The sequence below is a fragment of the Sceloporus occidentalis genome, unplaced genomic scaffold (assembly GCF_023333645.1).
Source record: "Sceloporus occidentalis isolate IW3139 unplaced genomic scaffold, rSceOcc1.0.p SCAF_256, whole genome shotgun sequence".
NCBI lineage: Eukaryota > Metazoa > Chordata > Lepidosauria > Squamata > Phrynosomatidae > Sceloporus > Sceloporus occidentalis.
Window position 1 is genome coordinate 811,962 of NW_028317236.1, and position 18,039 is coordinate 830,000.

Consider the following 18,039-nt stretch of genomic DNA (forward strand, 5'->3'; position numbering starts at 1 on the left):
GGTAGAGGGTAATACAGTTAGGGAATGAAACATGCATGGGATAGACATACGGCTCCTGAATCTAAGACGAGACCAACGACTGATTAAGGTTTGTGTGATTGGGGAGCGAATTAAAGGGACACGCCGGCCATCATATGGACTTTGATGCATTTGGCAGCCGAGATGTTCCGTTAAAGGTCTGCGGTGCAGAATCCCCCCGCATGATTTGCCCCTTTGCCCTCACTGTGCCGTTTTATAGATGTAGAAGGCCAGCGTGGGCAGAGAGCTTCCATCGCACCCGGCAGGTACCACACCATCTTTCACACGTTGGGGTATTTTCTATGGAGACTGCCGGCGGCCCCCCCTTCCAATCACATAAATATGCTGGAGGGGCCCCAGCTCATCCCGATTGGCCCCTGGTTCTGCACATTGTTTTGTACTTTGCCTTTAAACTGTACCCCAACTCCCCCCACAGCATAAATCCTGCCCCGGACTTCCCTATCTATCTCCCCCAAACAACATTGCTTTTGCTTTGTCTTCTCCGGGGCCAGCAGCGCCTGAACCCCCCACCCCCACGGTGCAGCTTATGACAGGGGCCGGTGTGGACTGCCTGGGCCACATCCCAGTTGAGAGGAGCAGTTGGGATTTCTCAGGCGCTGATGTGGTGTCACACATTACTGCCACGGCTCATTACAGAGGGGGAACCATCTGCCCCACCCTGGGGGACACATATCTGCAGGGGTATCCACCAAACCCTGTCTCACTGGCCCCTCCGAGGGCCCCGGTAATATCCTAAAGCAGTATAATAATAGTGACATCACAAACATCCATATACTAACTTCCATCGGTGACATCATTGTTGCAAATCCTTGTGTTCTGAGACACGGATCGATGTAGTTCGGCGGGGGGGGGGCAGAGGGGCGCTCCTGGGGGATTTATGGAGGGCAGGTGGGGTTATTAAATGAAACAGCGTCAGGAAGTGAATGTAACCGCGTGGCGGTTTGAGTAAATAGTCACTTGGAGTAAATGTCAGACGAGACTCCTGTGTATGAGGTCAGTGAACGGAGCCCCAGGGCCCCTGTATCTACATTACACGCCGACACGAACCGGCAGAGCTCACACTCGCCTCGCCCGTCTGCCTGTCAGGCGTTACATTTATCGAGCGGCAGCCCGGCTCCTATCACTCCGAGACGTGGGAAAGGACTGCCTCTGGCAGCTGCTTAGAGCCCCCCTTATCACTTGGCAGAGGGTCTTTGCGTTTAGTCTTCTCAGGAGTTTGGGGGGCGGCGATGCCTCCGGGGAGACCTGCTCAGTGACCCCCTGATTTAGGTCAGGCCTGCCAGGATGCAGACAGGGGGAGCGCGGTCTCAGGCACTCGGTTTCTGACAGCGAGAAGGGGCCCATCTGCTCCATAAAAGACACCAAATTAGGGCAATTATTACAAGTAATGAGGAGTGACGGCAGCCGGAGAAATGCCTGCACCACGGGCTCCCGGGGCCACAGCCCCGAACAAGATCCGCAACAACATGGGGGGCGGAGGGATCAGCCCCGGCGCATCCACCCCCCATTCCATACTGACCTAGTTAAAGGGCAACAGACCTTCACCCCCTACTCAGGCAACAAAGGGGTTAAACTTAACTAGAGGCTTACCGGGGAAATCGGACAGGAGATCGGGGGGCAATATTCAGCAGACATTGCCCCAGGGAGGGGAAGTTTTAATCAGGCATTGCCCCAGGGAGGAGCAGTCTTAATCAGGCATTGCCCCAACTGATCGGACTTCCCTGAGGTTAAACCGATTGAGAGAGACAAAGCCCAGAGTGGGGCAGATCTACTGAATAATTTAATGGCGCGGTGCTGGCCACAGCTCCCCTTTATGCCCATTCCCACCGACCACCTAAATAACACTAGCGCCCCTCGCTGGAGGTACTGGGGGCAGCATCCTGTCTACAAGGACTTCAGACTTTAAAGCTGGGATCAGATGGAGTCAAAATGCAGCCCCTGGGAATTTCCTGTGCTAGGATCTTAATGATTATTCCTCCCCATTATCTACTCCTATTGTTAAGTTGTTGATTGGCTCATGCAGCCTTTGTAAATGCGGCTGAGGGTCGGCAGAGAATAGCACACAGACTTGATTAATGCTGGCTTTGCCACGTTCTGCCACCAATCTTCCATGGGGTGCATTTTTAAACTGAGTATCTCCAAAGTAATTAGAAAAAAAAGCACACGCTACATGTAGAGCAACGAAGCCGGCAGACCCACTTTTATTTATTAATATGAAAGCCTCTGTAACCCCCCCCTGGCTGTATGCAGGAGCCGTCGTCTTGCTGCCCCATCGCAGGGTTAAATCACCCCGTCGCCCTGAGATATCTGTGATAACAGCGTTACGGAGGGACCTGCGAGGGGGGAGAACAGGAAGCGGCTTCCAACTTCCTGCTTGGGCTGACGGGGGGATTCTGATACAGATCATGGGAAATGGAGGGGCATTTGTATGAGATGCCCCAGCTATGCAGCTGGCAGAGGTAGATGTGACATCAGAACAAGAAAATGTAACTCTGAATAAATTAAAAATAAGACATTAAAATGGAAAGTGATGGGTGGTTTGGGGGCCGGTTTCAATGATATCCGATGTGACGGGTCCCCTTTAAATAGTAATTGCCCCGAGCTGGACGCCGTTTCTGAATCCCTGCCCTCCGTACAAAGTGCGAGCACCCCGTACGATTCCCCATTTTTTCCATAAAACCTTCCCAATGGTCAGAAAAAGTCACTGAAACGAGCCAGAGTCTGTCCGTGAGAAGCCTCGTCAGCGTCGGAGCCCCGCAGCTCGGAAAGCGGCAGACGGTTTTGGTCAGTGCAAACACAGAGAGACCCAGTCCAGCACGCGGTGGAACCAGCGCCCCACCACAGAGGCTCGCGCTCGAAGAACCAATTCATATATTTGAAGTTTTCCCAAATACAGGCACTCGGAAAGAGAGACGTGAGCGTAAGACCACACAGAGGCCGCCGTCTCCTTGTGATACCTGCAGGGGGAGACACAGAGGAGCTGAAGGAGAGATCGAGGCCAAGTCTGTCCTGTAATCACTTGGGAAACATTTAGCAGAGACCGTTTTCCCAGTAGCCACTCAGCACGGCGGGCCATAACAAGTCTTCATAGCTGGCACCCACTCCGTCATCTGTCTGGGCCTGCTCAGGTCATCGGCCGGCAATGTCTGTGCCCGCCCAGGCCAATCAGTCGGTAATGTCTGTGCCCACCCAGGCCAGTCAGTCGGTAATGTCTGTGCCGGTAATGTCTGTCCATGTTTAGGTCATCGGCCAGCAATGTCTGTGCCCGCTCAGGTCAATCGGCCGGTAATGTCTGTGCCTGCCCAGGCCAATCATGTCTGTAGTCACTTAATTATTCTTCGTATAACATATATGTGAATGACCAGGCGGGTTGGCAAAGGCTTTTAAACAGAATGAAGCTGGGAGCATAAACCTACAAACACAGGAAAGGCCACGTGACCTACCCTCTAATGTTAGATTCTGGTCTCTTGTTGTAACTTCTCTCCTCCTTTGAAATAAACTTTCTCTGTTTAACCCCGTCACATACGAGCCGTCACCCTGAGTATTCATGTTAAGCGTTGCCGCTTGTGTTGAGACACTTGATGCGTTGCGGCCACGCTGCACCCAGGCTCTCGGGGGGCCGAAACACATGTAACCCCCGGCAGATGCACCATGAGCCCGGCAGCAGCTCTCACCTTGCGACGGCTCGCACGCAGCAGCGAGACATGCTGAGAAACGAGCTGGAGCCAGCGTTGGTGTGAAGCGACGTCTCAATACCACGGAGGAGGTCGTTGGTCTTGAGAAGGAGAAGCATTTGACGCGGGACTCTGGCAAGGAGCTGGCTGATCTCGGGGAGATAGGCAGCAGCATTACTGCGGATCTCTTGCACCTGGAGAGAAAGAAACGGCTGAGCCTGCGCAATATTTCTCATGGATTCCCCCAGCTCCATGGAAACCGCAGGCTAGTTATTAGGCCATACTCAGTATCACTATTATTGCACACTGAGCCGTGCAAGGAGACACAGAGGACAATGTGCTGAGGCTGTGGGACATAATCCACTAATGACCTTCACTTACTTGAGCATACACATTGATGTGTGCATGCGCAAACACTCAGACTCTGATCTATATACATCTATCCTCACATACACCCGGACATTTTTCCCATCAGCGGGCAGCAGGAAGGGTTAAGTCTCCCTGACGCTACAGAATTAGATGTCTGTCCTACACAGAACAAGGAGCTGTAATTACACACACAGTTAATTACACCTTATCACAAGCAGGGGATCTGCCACCAGCTGCCAACAGCCATGTTGCGTGACAGTGACACAAACACAAAGAGACAGCAACTGTGACAAAATTAGAGTGTGGGAGAGCGTGTCTGAGAAAGTGACTGTATGTTAGGGTAAATGATGGTATAAGAGTCACCGTGATGGAGTGTGAGCATGAGAGAAGGTGCGAGTGATGGTTTGCGAATGAGGGAAAGAGAGCCGCGAGTTCTTCCTGCCCATCTCTACTAACCTCTCCTGTGCTAGCGGGACTCTTCCTTATGCCCCGGTTCACAGAGTCCCAGGAGCGGGCGGTCAGCATGCATGCAAAGAGCCCGTACATCTCTCCTGCTCCCAGCCGCTGGCTGTACTTGCGCACTCCCTCCATGTTCGCACCAATCAGCGCCTGCCAGAGGCGGCAATAATCCAATCGAAATCGGTCGGTTAATACCTGGACAAAGGGTTAAATCATGAACTTGGAATTGAATTAACCAAGTGACAGTAAGAACACGACCACCATCGTACCTGATACAGGCCGTGGTCCAGCAGGATGATCTCCGGGCTGTTGGTGTCTTGGTTCAGTCGGACCAGAACATTCCCTGGATGGGGGTCACAGTGCACAAACCCATGGACGAAAATCATCTCGCTGTATAACTGCCCCAGAGCGCGAGACACCTGGAGGGGATCACAGAGGGGAGAGCCATGGGACCCCCTAAATAATGCTTTACCCCATACCATATTATGGAATAAGGCACATTAAACAACAGCGAGACGGCTCATACACCATGGACCTTCGGCGGGTCACGTTAACTGCCCTCTGTATCAACACAGATAAATCTGCCCCCCACCACCCCCCGAACCCCCATCCAAGGCATTCAGACAAACCCAAGCATGCTCCCCACACTTAAGGCTGGTAACATTCAGTCCAAACACGATAGGGTTAAAGCACCCGGCACCACCCCCTCCGCTCGGGTTGTCACTCAAACAGAAGGCGCCGCGCTTTGCCGGTTTGGGTGAAGCCATACATTAGCCATATGACGGCGCTAATTGCAGCTTTAAAGACACAGAGTCTGCAGGGGAGTCTCGTGGAGACATCAGGAAACTCCCCCTCTGTCACATGATGGCACTGATTAACCCCCCGGCCCATCAGGTCTCGTCCTCACCTGATCCACATCTATCCGGTTCCGCTCCATGTATTCCCGGTTATTGACCTGGCCCCCTTCCACGTACTCCATCACCAGAACGCGCGGCGTGCTCAGGTCCCAGTGAATTTTAGGAATCTGGAAAGAGTAAAAACATATGGTAATTAGAAGTAGTCTGTACAGTGAGTGGATAACCAGCAGAGGCTGTAGGTTCCCCAGGTACAGGCCCCTCCGTCTGTGGGGTTCCCAACTGTGGGATCAACATCTCATCACTCCGAGCCATCACCACCATTTGCTCACCTTTAGGAATGGGAACCGTGAGACCATGGCAGACACTCGTTCCGCATTGCGGCCCTCGTTCAGGAAGTCCAGCTCCAGAGGAAGATTCTTCTTTGCTTCCTCCACGAGCCACATGAACTCAAACCGCGGGAAGACCTTTTTTACTATGTGCAGCAGGACCTGGGACAAAAACACAGACACTCAGCGTGGGGCAAAAACACAAGACACTCAGCAAAGGGAAAAACACAAGACACTCAGCGTGGGGCAAAAACACAAGACACTCAGCAAAGGGAAAAACACAAGACACTCAGCGAGGGGCAAAAACACAAGACACTCAGCGAGGGGCAAAAACACAAGACACTCAGCGAGGGGCAAAAACACAAGACACTCAGCGAGGGGCAAAAACACAAGACACTCAGCGAGGGGCAAAAACACAAGACACTCAGCGAGGGGCAAAAACACAAGACACTCAACGAGGGGCAAAAACACAAGACACTCAGCGAGGGGCAAAAACACAAGACACTCAGCGAGGGGCAAAAACACAAGACACTCAGCGAGGGGCAAAAACACAAGACACTCAGCGAGGGGCAAAAACACAGACACTCAGCGAGGGGCAAAAACACAGACACTCAGCGAGGGGCGAAAACACAGACACTCAGCGAGGGGCAAAAACACAGACACTCAGCGAGGGGCAAAAACACAGACACTCAGCGAGGGGCAAAAACACAGACACTCAGCGAGGGGCAGAAGGGGCACACATAGAACACATAACCAGCGGCGAACTGACTTGCAGCCGACATGTTATGTGGATCTGGACCGACTGACCTCCATTAGGAAAATGTCCTTGGCGCTTTGGGACTGCACCTTCGGGTGCTGAACCTTCACAGCCACCGTCCGCCCATCCGCCAGCACAGCGCGGTGAACCTGCGCCAGAGAGGCCGCTCCCAACGGGGTCTCATCAAAATGAAGGAAAAGTTTGGATATCTGTGAAGAGACGGAGATTTACACTCAACGCGCCGTCCCGCCAGAATATTTACACCCAACGCGCCGTCCCGCCAGAATATTTACACCCAACGCGCCGTCCCGCCAGAATATTTACACCCAACGCGCCGCCCCGCCAGAATATTTACACCCAACGCGCCGTCCCGCCAGAATATTTACACCCAACGCGCCGTCCCGCCAGAATATTTACACCCAACGCGCCGTCCCGCCAGAATATTTACACCCAACGCGCCGCCCCGCCAGAATATTTACACCCAACGCGCCGCCCCGCCAGAATATTTACACCCAACGCGCCGTCCCGCCAGAATATTTACACCCAACGCGCCGCCCCGCCAGAATATTTACACCCAATGCGCCGTCCCGCTAAAATATTTACACCCAACGCGCCGCCCCGCCAGAATATTTACACCCAACGCGCCGCCCCGCCAGAATATTTACACCCAACGCGCCGCCCCGCCAGAATATTTACTCCATAATGTTGTGATTTTAGACAAAAGGTTATGTTTCGGAGCGTTCGCAATTCCTTCCTCGCTGCTGAATAACACGTTACATTAGTAATATTCTGGGCCCCCCTAAATTCTTTCCTAAAGATGGCCGTTACTCATACCCCCCTGGGCCAGGCTCCCTGAAGACTGCCTGCTGGCCCCCTGTAGTACATCTCACACTGTAAAGGTGCAAAGGGCTCATTTTCCTGCTTCTGGGATTTTTTGAATGCAGTAATTGAGCGAACGTCTTCTCTTCTCCAGACCGCAATAAGCGAGGCAATAAATCTCGTCGCCAGTCTAGAGATATGCTTTTATTGGGGGATTTATTAATATGGTGTGACCCCGTCCTGATGCCCCTATCAGATGCTGGGATGGCTGATAAATTATGCCTTTTAATGATCCTGTGGCCAGCGCATAAACATCCATTTATCAGCTGCCACCAGTGGGGCGAGTGCGGAAGCGACAGACGCGCCGGTTAACTCTTTTCCACCCAGGACCCACTTCACGAGGAGGCCTGCGTATACATACACAGTATAACTATAGAATTAAGGGGCTCGACGCTTAATGTAATAGCCCTAGGGGTCTCACCTCTTTACCCAGCTCCTCGCGAACGACCCGTAACACTTCAGGCAGCGGGGTGGGGGGAGCCTGGCTGTGCAGTATACTCAGGGTCTGGGTGTATTCGGGGGGCAGCAGATACTCCAGAGCGCCAAGGTGCTGCCCAACCTTGATGAACGTCCCACGGTTGGCACAACACAAATCCAACAAACGGTGAGCTGAGCGCAAATGAACCTGAAGGGGAGAGCGAGGGTTAAGCAAGCAGAGGTGACGACACACAATGACAAAATATGCAAGCGATGACATCATTGCACAAGGACGACTCTCTCCTTCTGGGCAATTAAATATTGACATTTGGTACCGGACCCCTGGAAAATAAAATGTCGCGAGCCGAGGACGGGCTGATTCGGTCACTAAACATCATGAACTTCCATAATCTAACCCTTTATACAGGAGGTGTAGAAAACACGCGATTAAAAGCACTCGTGATTTGCTTCTTGAAATCTGGTGAACTTACTGTTGGAGAAGAAAGTGTTAAACACTACCTGAGACTTGATGTCATCGTACTCCGGGGTGCCCGGCGGAACATGGCGCAGGTGTGTGAGGTAATCGATGGTAATGGCTGTCGTCTGCAACAGAGGACGCGTGATATAAATGGCATGTACACTCCACAGCAATCCCACGGGCACGACATTCTGGGGGCCACCTCACGGGCCAACCAGTACCTTTTTTAACGCAGCCTGAAATATACATTAAGTATAAAGGCTAAAGAAGCCATTATGTCACCTTAACGTTATTGGCAAGAACCCACCGCAGACCAGTAGCCGGAGAACTCACCGTCACAACCGCTCTTCCTATCCGCACCAGCCCAAAGTCGTTGGGGTCCCAATAAGGCCTCCCATACAAAAAGACCCCAGAGGAGGCGAGACCGACAGCCGCCAGTCTGTACAGAGCCCTCATTATTCCCACCCTGTGGAGACAGACCCAGAGTAACGTTACCCCCATAATCACTCCTCAGACACCCCATTCACTGACGATCCCCCAAGACACCTCATCCATTTACTGACAACCCCCCCCTAATGCCTCATTTACTGAAATCCCCCCCCAAACACCTCATACATTCACTGAAAAACCACCCCATTTACTGACAATCCCCTCAAACATTTACTGACAATAACCCCCAGACACCTCATTCACTGACAATCCACCCGACACCCCATTTACTGACAATCCCCTCAAACATTTACTGACAATAACCCCCATACACATCATTCACTGACAACCCCCTCCCCAAACACCTCATTTACTGACAATCCCCCCCATACACCTCATTCACTGACAATCCCCCAAACACCTCATACATTTACTGACAATCCCCCAAACACCTCATACATTTACTGACAATCCCCTCAAACACCTCATTCACTTACTGACAATCCCCTCAAACACCTCATTCACTGACAATCCTCCTCAGACACCCCATTTACTGACAATCCCCCCCAAACACCTCATACATTTACTGACAATCCCCCCCAAACACCTCATTTAATGACAATCCCCCCAAACGCCTCATTCACTGACAATCCCCCCCAAACGCCTCATTCACTGACAATCCCCCCCAAACGCCTCATACATTTACTGACAATCCCCCAAACACCTCATACATTTACTGACAATCCCCCCAAACACCTCATGCATTTACTGACAATCCCCCCCAAACACCTCATGCATTTACTGACAATCCCCCCCAAACACCTCATACATTTACTGACAATCCCCTCAAACACCTCATTCACTGACAATCCCCCTCAGACACCCCATTTACTGACAATCCCCCCAAACGCCTCATACATTTACTGACACCCCCCCCCCCAAAGCCTCATACATGTAATGAACCCCAAAGACCCCATTTAATGAATGCCCCCTCAGTTATTGACACACCAATTAATGCCTATGATGTCACAGCCCGTTCCCTTCCCCTGCCCGGTAATGGTGACGGCCCCCCTCCAGTGTGACTCTCCCCATTCATGTCACCGGGCACATCACCCCCGACCTTCTCTTGGGGATCTCCCCCGAGGCCGCTCGTAGTGCAGTCCGATCGACCCAGTGCACGCAGGGAAATGTAGTCCAAGGAGGCGCGCAGCCCTATCTATCTGGCGGGCTGGAGTATACGGGGGCGGGGCTGGCTTGGACCAATGTGTAGAACGTGGGGAGGTTACAGACGGTTTCATAACTACAGACTAACCCAAGGAAAGTTACGTAACGTGTGACAGCATTCCCTATAGAACACATCCCCCCCCCCATATCCACGTTATACCCCCAAGAACACACCGTGTATCACATATACACTACTATACCCGATAGAACACACCATATGCCCATTTATACACAGAGTGCCCTGTATACACACTGTACCCTATAGAACACACCGTATGCCCTGTATACACTGCCCCCTATAGAACACACCGTGTACCCCATTGTACCTTTTATAACACACTGTGTACCCCATATACACACCGTACCTTAGATAACACTTTGCATACCCCATATACACACTGTACCCCCAGACTCACACATTGAATCCCCAACACACTGTACCTGATAAAGCACACTGTACCTCAGACAGTACCCTATATAACACACTGTACCCCCAGACTCACATTGTATCCCCCCACACACTGTACCTCACACACAGTACCCTATATAACACAACGTATGTATCGGTTTGTCTTAGTCTGTCAATTCTTGTCTTGTCATATCCCTTGAATTTATGTATTGTATTAAGCGCTGCGTAAACTGTTGGCGCTATATAAATAAAGGATGATAATAATAATAATAACGTACCCCAGACTCACACACTGCGCACTAAGACACTGTACCCCCAGACACACACATTATACCCTATATAACAAACTGTACCCCTAAATTCCCCCTCCTTGTACCGCCCACATTGGAGGTCGCTGGCTCGGGTAACCCTCATCCCTTAAGTGGAACACCCTGAAAGCCTAAGGAGTTACCCTTATAGGAAATTACTACAACTCCCGGCGCCCTCTGTGCTCAGAGGAAGAGAAGGAGAATAAGGCACGTGACCCGCTTTAACTTCCGGCTTTACACAGGCAGGTTTCCGGCGGAGACATCGACTGCGAGAAATGGCGCTCGCCAGGTAAGGTATCCGAGTACGGGGGTAACTCGAGCGGAGGCAACCATTGAAGGGGCAGCTGTGTGCGGGTTACTGGGGAGCTGCTGCCCGGTCATGGGAAGTCACCCCAACCTCGTAAAGATCGATATGGCTGCCTGCCCTGTCTGTGGGTGAATGGCGGACTGTGATACGTTATTATAGTGTGTTTATATATATATATATATAATATAATATGAGGGGTTACAGAGGTTTGTATGTATATAATGTGTATAGGGGTTTATATGTGTATATACACATACACACATATATATATCACTCCTACTCTCTATATAGATAGAGGTTTATATGTGTATAGATGTGTATATAATTATTCCTAGTGTGTGCACATGTATGTATATAAGTGTATATATAATTCATGGTGTGTGCGCGCGTATATATCAGTGTGTGTATATAAATATTCCTAGTGTGTGTATGTATATAGGTGTATATATAATTATTCATGGTGTGTGTGTGCTTATATAGATGTGTGTGTATATATAATCCGTGTGTGTGTGCGCGCATATATCTATGTGTATGTATATAGATGTATATATGGTATAATTATTCTGTGTGTGTATATAGATATGTGTGTGTGTATATAAATATTCCTAGTGTGTGCACGTATGTGTGTGTGTGTGTGTGTGTGTATATATAGGTATGCGTATATATACCAGATTAGACTATTTTCTGTATGCTTTCTGTTCAGCCCCCCGTTAAACCGTCTCTTCTCTTTTTTTCCCCCCAGTTTTTTGCCGGCTCCCACACAGCTGTCTCAGGATCAGCTGGAGGCAGAAGAGAAGCTGAGAGCTCAGAAGTCTCGGCAGACGGCGCTGGTTGCGTCCCGGCGAGAGCCGCCTCCTTACGGGCACCGGAAAGGCTGGGTTCCCCGCTCTCTCGAGGTGCGTGGCAGACCCTGCTTGTTAATGCGACCCTTTGTTTCCGTCACAGAGGATCCAGATAGTGACAGTTGGGGGTGTCTCGGGGCCGCGGGGGTGTCTCGCACCGTGCCTTCAGATGTTGCAGAGTCTTTGTGCTGAGCCAGCGGTTTGCTTACTTACCTAAACTGTGTGATTTCTTTGTTGCCTGCAGGATTTCGGAGATGGAGGGGCCTTTCCAGAAATTCACGTGGCCCAGTACCCCCTGGACATGGGGAGGAAAAAGCGCATGTCCAACGCCCTGGCAGTGCAGGTCGACGCGGAGGGAAAGATCAAGTACGATGCCATTGCCCGGCAGGGACAAGGAAAGGATAAGGTGACGAGATGGCAGTAAATTGTTAAACTCTATAAGCATCCACATCCTGTAGAGGATGAAACCGACATGAAACCTTCTGTAGTGGTCTTTGAGCCCCTTGTGGACGGCGCTTCTCCTATAATCTGTGCCCGACACTCGAAACTAACAATACCTCTCAGCCAAACCTTTGTTACACATCGGCCGGCATGGTGAGCGGCTGGCAACAGAGGCTTCCCGATCCTATTGTGAGCTTCAAACCTCCTTTGGGCCACTGGATTTAGGCTGCCACCATTATGGGGCCCCCATTAATCTGAGTCCTGTTTGCTCCTCAGGTTATTTTCAGCAAATACACAGATCTGGTGCCGAAAGAGGTGATGGATGAGGACGACCCGGACTTGCAGAAACCGGACGAGGAGGCCGTTAAAGAGGTAAAGTGGAATTACCGATACATGCCAGTGCTCCAAAATAAAAGTAACGAGACGCCCTGCTACAGGAGAAGAGGGCCCTGGGCTTGTTAGGTTACACTCCATTAGGGTTGGGTGAGGATGATGGGATTGTAGTGAGGGACCCCCGAGTATCTGGACATGACACAAGGGGATGCACTTACACGGGAGCGCTGTCTGTGTGCCGGTGGGACTTAAATAGGCAGTACACGGGACCGCAAGGTTTACCTCTTTATCCCATCTCAGCTCACAGAGAAAACCCGCCAGGCTTTGGACAAGGCCGTATCCCAGAAAATAGCGGCAGCCATGCCAGTCCGAGCAGCTGATAAGCTGGCGCCGGCTCAATACATCAGGTAAACAACTTGAAATATTTCTTTATTTTCTTTTGAGTTGTTTCTTCTCATGAGGAGCTGAAGGTTTCATGGTCGTTAGATTGTGTTTGACCGGCACGCAGCGTCTGATCGAGGTATCTCTCCCCACAGGTACACCCCGTCGCAGCAGGGGGTGGCTTTCAACTCTGGAGCCAAGCAGAGGGTGATTCGCATGGTGGAAATGCAGAAGGATCCAATGGAGCCCCCACGATTCAAGTGAGTGGTCGTCTATTAGAGTGACTTTGAATAATTGCCAAGTGCAGCTAAATTTCTTGGGCTTACTGTTGGCTTTTCTTGAGTGCCAGTGTTTGGGGCGGGGGGGGCATGATGGGCTACATGGTACCAGCTGGGGTAAGCAGGGGCAGGTGCCTGGGGTACTTTGTATCAGCTGAGAGGGTGCCTGTATCTAGGGGGACCCCGGGGTGCGCGGTTCTGGATGACAGACTGCGGCTGCCACGCAGAAGCAAGAACACATTGCTAGAGGCGCAGTGCTCGCTGCAACTAACATGTCTGCTCTCTCTTCCAGGATTAACAAGAAGATTCCCCGCGGACCCCCATCTCCTCCAGCGCCCGTCATGCATTCTCCCAGTCGGAAGGTACGGCCAATCCCGATTCACTGATATGCTTTCCGTAAACCCTGATCTGCAGAGATCGCACCTTCCATTCCCACAGCCCTTTAATAGTATAATCTGATCTCTATATGGGGGTACAGCCCTCTCTATATGGGGGTACAGCACAAGTAAGCCTATAACCCTTATGTGTTCCCACTGACGGCCCGTCTTAGGCTCTCTTTTACCTTCTCCAGAAGGGGTATATTTGCACCCCTGAGGTCTGACCCCCGCGTTCAGAACCTGTTAATGTCGTAATCACTGCACGTGAATGCTGTTTATTCATTAACGTTCTCTCTCCTCTCAGATGACGGTCAAGGAGCAACAAGAATGGAAAATCCCCCCTTGTATCTCTAACTGGAAGAATGCCAAGGTATATCCTGGGGCGGAAGGAGAGGGGTAATCTCACCTGTATGGCATGCGGTCACCGTGTTGCCCGGTACCGGCGCCTGCATGTGAAGCAGTGCTAACCCGTGCCGGTACGGGAAACGGCCTCTCGCCAGATACCCTTTAGTGACTGATCGCTGCCGTTCTCTCACCAGGGTTACACCATCCCACTTGACAAGCGTCTGGCGGCTGACGGCCGGGGCCTTCAGACTGTGCACATCAATGAGAACTTTGCCAAGCTGGCTGAGGCCCTGTACATCGCCGACAGAAAGGTACGGTCAGCTTTAAGGTGTGCCGTGTTATTTGTATGTGTCCTGTGCACCTGCTGCATGTTCTGTGTTTGTGATGATGCCTCTCCCATCAGGCCCGGGAAGCTGTAGAGATGAGAGCCCAAGTGGAGAGAAAAATGGCTCAAAAGGAGAAAGAGAAGAAGGAGGAGAAGCTGCGCGAACTGGCGCAGATCGCCAGGGAGCGCCGTGCCGGGATAAAATCGCATGCAGAAAAGGGTACGTTTTATTTAAATGACCAGAAAAGCAGAGCGGGGTGACCCGTGGGCTGGAAGAGTGCAAAGATATGCCAGTGTAATGGGCAATCGCCATAGAAACCAGCGGAACATCCCTGCTGGTTGCTCCAGGTTGTACGTATTTGAGATAAAACGGTGTTTGTGATTAGTACTGAAATTCACAAACTTCTGTCCTTCAGAGGATAGCGATGCAAGAGAGCGAGAAGAAATCAGGGACAACAGACGGAAAGAGCGACAGCATGATCGCAACCTGTCCAGGGCGGCCCCTGACAAGAGGTGAGTTAAGTCCCGCACGTGGTTGCAGTGGGGTTTGGCAGCCGCTTTGCCTCTGGTGCCCTCTGTACAACTGCTTCTCTTTTCAGGTCCAAACTGCAGCGGAATGAGGAGCGAGATATCAGTGAACAGATCGCACTGGGGATCCCCAACCAGCGCAGCTCCAGCGAGCTCCAGTATGACCAGCGTCTCTTCAACCAAAGCAGGGTAAGGCCGGTCTGTGACCGCGCAAGGACCCCGGGGAGCCATTCGTCTGATTGTCCCTCCCTGCACGTGCTCGGTGTGTATTCAGTGAATGAATATTGTGTCGTCCCCCCAGGGCATGGACAGCGGCTTCGCGGGTGGAGAGGACGAGGTATATAATGTGTATGATCAGCCATGGAGGAGCAGTAAGGAAATGGCACAAAATATCTACCGCCCCAGCAAGAACGCGGACAATGATGTGTACGGCGGTGATCTGGACACGCTAATGAAAACCAGCAGGTGAGAGGCCGGGGCTGCAGCCTCGTTACTGCCCCCTACAGCTTGCCATTCAATACATTGGTCACATGACGCCTCTTTGCCCCTTTCTCACAGGTTTGTCCCGGACAAAGAGTTCTCGGGTACGGACCGCAGGACTCGCAGGGAGGGGGGACCTGTTCAGTTTGAGGAGGATCCCTTCGGTCTGGACAAGTTCTTGGAGGAGGCCAAGCAGCACGGAGGGTCTAAGCGCCCGTCCGACAGCGGCCGCTCCAAGGAGCACGAACACGATGGGAAGAAACGCAGGAAGGAGTAAGAACTGCAGCCCCGGTCCGGTTGCCCCATTGCCCCGTCCTCTGTGCACAAGGCAGCCTCTCCGGTTACCCTCCGAAAGGACAAGGAGCAGAACGTCCCCTCATGCAGCGTGAGCGCATCCTACGGGTAGATTGTAGATCTGTGTGTTTAGGCTGTATGTAGAGAGGCGGCTGCGGGGTGACGAGTCAGAGACAGTCTGTATATACATTTCTATTCCGAGGGTCCTTGTATTTTTATTTTTTGGTTACTTTGGCTGATGCCGCGGATCTCCTGTCTCTGCGAGCGGCCAGCAGCGCCGGGGTGACGGAAAGAGGCATCCGGACTCCAGACTTTGCTTCTCGTTGGGTCTGGGTGCAGGTTCTTAGGAGCCGACCCGTGAGACCCTCAGCTGTGAATTACTATACGCAGCGCCGGAGAGTAACGCCGAGCGTGCGGCTCTGGAATCTGCAGGGGTTGCTTTTGTTTGGAAGCTTAACTTTCTGCTGCAGCTGCCTGCAACACCTATTCCCATCACCCTTTTTTTTTTTTTTTTAAGGAAAAACAAACCTCTTCATTTTTAAATTGAGTTTATTTAAAGTTTTAGTCCTCTGTGCAATAAATTTCTGTATTCAGCTGCCGTTGGTTTCCGGTCTGTTTGTCTGGACGGTTGGGCTTCTCTTCTGCTGCACCTGGAGCTGTAAACAAAATGAGGTTACATGTGGGGGCATCACCCCCGTCATAACACCCCGGGGCATTACTGCTCTCTCTATGGGGGTATTTGATTTAATCTGACTCACACTTTGTTAAACCATAGAGGTCACTTAACATACAGGCCACAGGTGGTAATAACCCCAGCGTTGTATACAAAAACCTGGTTCTCTGCTCCGCTGCAGAGGGTTATTGCGGGATGGGGGGGCGCAGCGCGCACGGAAAACATATAGCGGCCCCGGACATAAAGCCAAAAAAAGGCATTTTAACAGGAAGCAGATTGCAAGCAGTGGGGAGAGGATCCGAGTCACGTTCTGGGGTACCTTGGCGCCTTCCAGGAGGTGGGTGTCCTTCTGAAGGGCATTCTGCAAACCTTCCTCCGTCGTGAACGCGACCCAGCTGTACCCGCGGTGAAAGCCCGTCTCTCTGTCCTAAAACCGCAAGATAGACGCACTTTATTACAGGCCAGGGGGAGAGCCCGCAGGAAACGCTTTGGGGGCCACTGTCTGTCCAGCACGCCCAGGCCACCGGTTTAATACATTAATATTAAAACCCCGCACCTGCCGGGAGGTGATGGTAAAGGAGGAGAAGTGTTAGAATTAGAGGTCATGGTCAGGGGATCTGCGGTGTGTTGGGGGGGGGGGGGCGCTTGGCGGCACCCGTCAAATAAAAATTCTGCATCAACTCAGCTTTACTTACAAAAGGCAGAAGACATTTCCTTATCGTCCCAAACTGTGAAAAATACTCCTTCAGCTCTCCTGAGTGCGATAAAGAAAGATGAGAATCACTCGTCATCCTACACATGCCCCCTGCCCCACATCCGTGCCCCCCACACACATGCCCCCTGCCCCGCATCCGTGCCCCCCACACACACATGCCCCCCACACACACATGCCCCCTGCCCCGCATCCGTGCCCCCCCCACACACATGCCCCCTGCCCCGCATCCGTGCCCCCCCACACACACATGCCCCCCCCACACACATGCCCCGTGCCCCGCATCCGTGCCCCCCCACACACATGCCCCGTGCCCCATCGCCCTTTGGGGAAACTCACGGCTGGCTACGGTCCACGGGACCTGGGACACAAACAGCTCATACACCTTCCTCGCCTGTGCCGCCATGTTGGATTGATTGCCCTCTAACCTGGTGACCCCGCAATGGCTATAGCCGGGCTCTAAACAGTAGAGATATGACCAGGACAGCAGGACTCCAGCAACATGGCGGCGTCCATCGTACGCAACCCCCTTACCTGCCCTCCAGTCCCTGCTAATTGTCCCCATTCACATCTTTCATTACAACCCCTTCCAGGACCCCCGTCTCCCTTCGGGGAAACTCACTGCTGGCTATGGTCCAGGGGACCTGGGACACAAACAGCTCATACGCCCTCCTCGCCTGCGCCGCCATGTTGGATTGAATGACAGGTAGCCCGGTGTTCCCTTTATGAAAGAGCTCAAAACACTAGAGTGATTTCGCCGACTTCTCACATGTATCTAGTAGAGAAACGACAGGAAGCGGAAACACGTCTGGTTTACGGCACTCACACTAAGATGGCGGTGCCCTGCGTACAGATCCCACACTAAGATGGTGGTCCCATTCGTACGGAAGTACACAGGAAAGCTACCTCAACGTACTGAACCCACACCAAGATGGCGGCGCCCAGCTGCTGCAGGAAGATGGCGGCCTCTGGACTGGAGAACGGGGAGGACGCATTTAGGATGATTTTCCGCTTCTACAAAAAGAGAAACCCCCCGGCTGACCTGAGCTCTGTGATAGATTTTTCGAGGGGGGATTCCAGGGTGAGAGTACTGGGGGG

General features: G+C 52.1%; 4 protein-coding genes across 4 annotated transcripts in view; 2 read left to right on the forward strand and 2 right to left on the reverse strand.

The window, feature by feature from the left end:
• Positions 1 to 2,824: 2,824 nt before the first annotated feature.
• Positions 2,825 to 8,711, reverse strand: LOC149275928 (aarF domain-containing protein kinase 1-like). Its single transcript, XM_089504101.1, has 10 exons — positions 8,589 to 8,711; positions 8,297 to 8,380; positions 7,782 to 7,985; positions 6,532 to 6,690; positions 5,728 to 5,886; positions 5,449 to 5,565; positions 4,811 to 4,960; positions 4,539 to 4,736; positions 3,714 to 3,907; positions 2,825 to 2,996 (listed from the first exon to the last, which is right to left on the reverse strand). The coding sequence occupies exons 1-10, from the start codon at positions 8,709 to 8,711 to the stop codon at positions 2,825 to 2,827; spliced, it is 1,560 nt and encodes a 519-aa protein (XP_089360227.1).
• Positions 8,712 to 10,900: 2,189 nt separating this feature from the next.
• LOC149275929 (SNW domain-containing protein 1-like) lies at positions 10,901 to 15,539 on the forward strand. Its single transcript, XM_089504097.1, has 14 exons — positions 10,901 to 10,914; positions 11,675 to 11,828; positions 12,019 to 12,180; positions 12,492 to 12,587; positions 12,849 to 12,955; positions 13,085 to 13,189; positions 13,500 to 13,569; positions 13,889 to 13,954; positions 14,124 to 14,240; positions 14,333 to 14,474; positions 14,671 to 14,767; positions 14,854 to 14,971; positions 15,084 to 15,247; positions 15,341 to 15,539. The coding sequence occupies exons 1-14, from the start codon at positions 10,901 to 10,903 to the stop codon at positions 15,537 to 15,539; spliced, it is 1,611 nt and encodes a 536-aa protein (XP_089360223.1).
• A 607-nt stretch (positions 15,540 to 16,146) lies between these two features.
• Positions 16,147 to 17,347, reverse strand: LOC149275930 (SRA stem-loop-interacting RNA-binding protein, mitochondrial-like). The gene is made up of 4 exons (XM_089504119.1): positions 17,281 to 17,347; positions 16,925 to 16,983; positions 16,549 to 16,656; positions 16,147 to 16,212 (listed from the first exon to the last, which is right to left on the reverse strand). Exons 1-4 carry the CDS (start codon positions 17,345 to 17,347, stop codon positions 16,147 to 16,149), a joined length of 300 nt encoding a protein of 99 aa, XP_089360245.1.
• A 552-nt stretch (positions 17,348 to 17,899) lies between these two features.
• Positions 17,900 to 18,039, forward strand: part of LOC149275931 (nucleic acid dioxygenase ALKBH1-like) — a 3,762-nt gene continuing 3,622 nt past the window's right edge. The window contains exon 1 of the mRNA XM_089504120.1: positions 17,900 to 18,028. Within this exon, the coding sequence (XP_089360246.1) occupies positions 17,900 to 18,028 (129 nt within the window). The remainder of the gene's footprint in view (positions 18,029 to 18,039) is intronic.

Excerpts from the sequence above, each read along its gene's own strand:
- LOC149275930 (XM_089504119.1), bottom strand. The coding sequence starts at position 17,347 with ATGGCGGCACAGGCGAGGAAGGTGTATGAGCTGTTTGTGTCCCAGGTC. Across the intron at positions 16,984-17,280 it reads CCCGTGGACCGTAGCCAGCC|GAGAGCTGAAGGAGTATTTT; the intron begins GTGAGTTTCCCC and ends TATCGCACTCAG. Across the intron at positions 16,213-16,548 it reads ACCTCCTGGAAGGCGCCAAG|CTCCAGGTGCAGCAGAAGAG; the intron begins GTACCCCAGAAC and ends TTTTGTTTACAG.
- LOC149275929 (XM_089504097.1), top strand. Across the intron at positions 13,190-13,499 it reads ATGGAGCCCCCACGATTCAA|GATTAACAAGAAGATTCCCC; the intron begins GTGAGTGGTCGT and ends TCTCTCTTCCAG. Across the intron at positions 15,248-15,340 it reads ACGCTAATGAAAACCAGCAG|GTTTGTCCCGGACAAAGAGT; the intron begins GTGAGAGGCCGG and ends CCTTTCTCACAG.
- LOC149275928 (XM_089504101.1), bottom strand. The coding sequence starts at position 8,711 with ATGAGGGCTCTGTACAGACTGGCGGCTGTCGGTCTCGCCTCCTCTGGG. Across the intron at positions 7,986-8,296 it reads ACGATGACATCAAGTCTCAG|GTTCATTTGCGCTCAGCTCA; the intron begins GTAGTGTTTAAC and ends TCTCCCCTTCAG. Across the intron at positions 2,997-3,713 it reads TGCGTGCGAGCCGTCGCAAG|GTATCACAAGGAGACGGCGG; the intron begins GTGAGAGCTGCT and ends CTCCCCCTGCAG.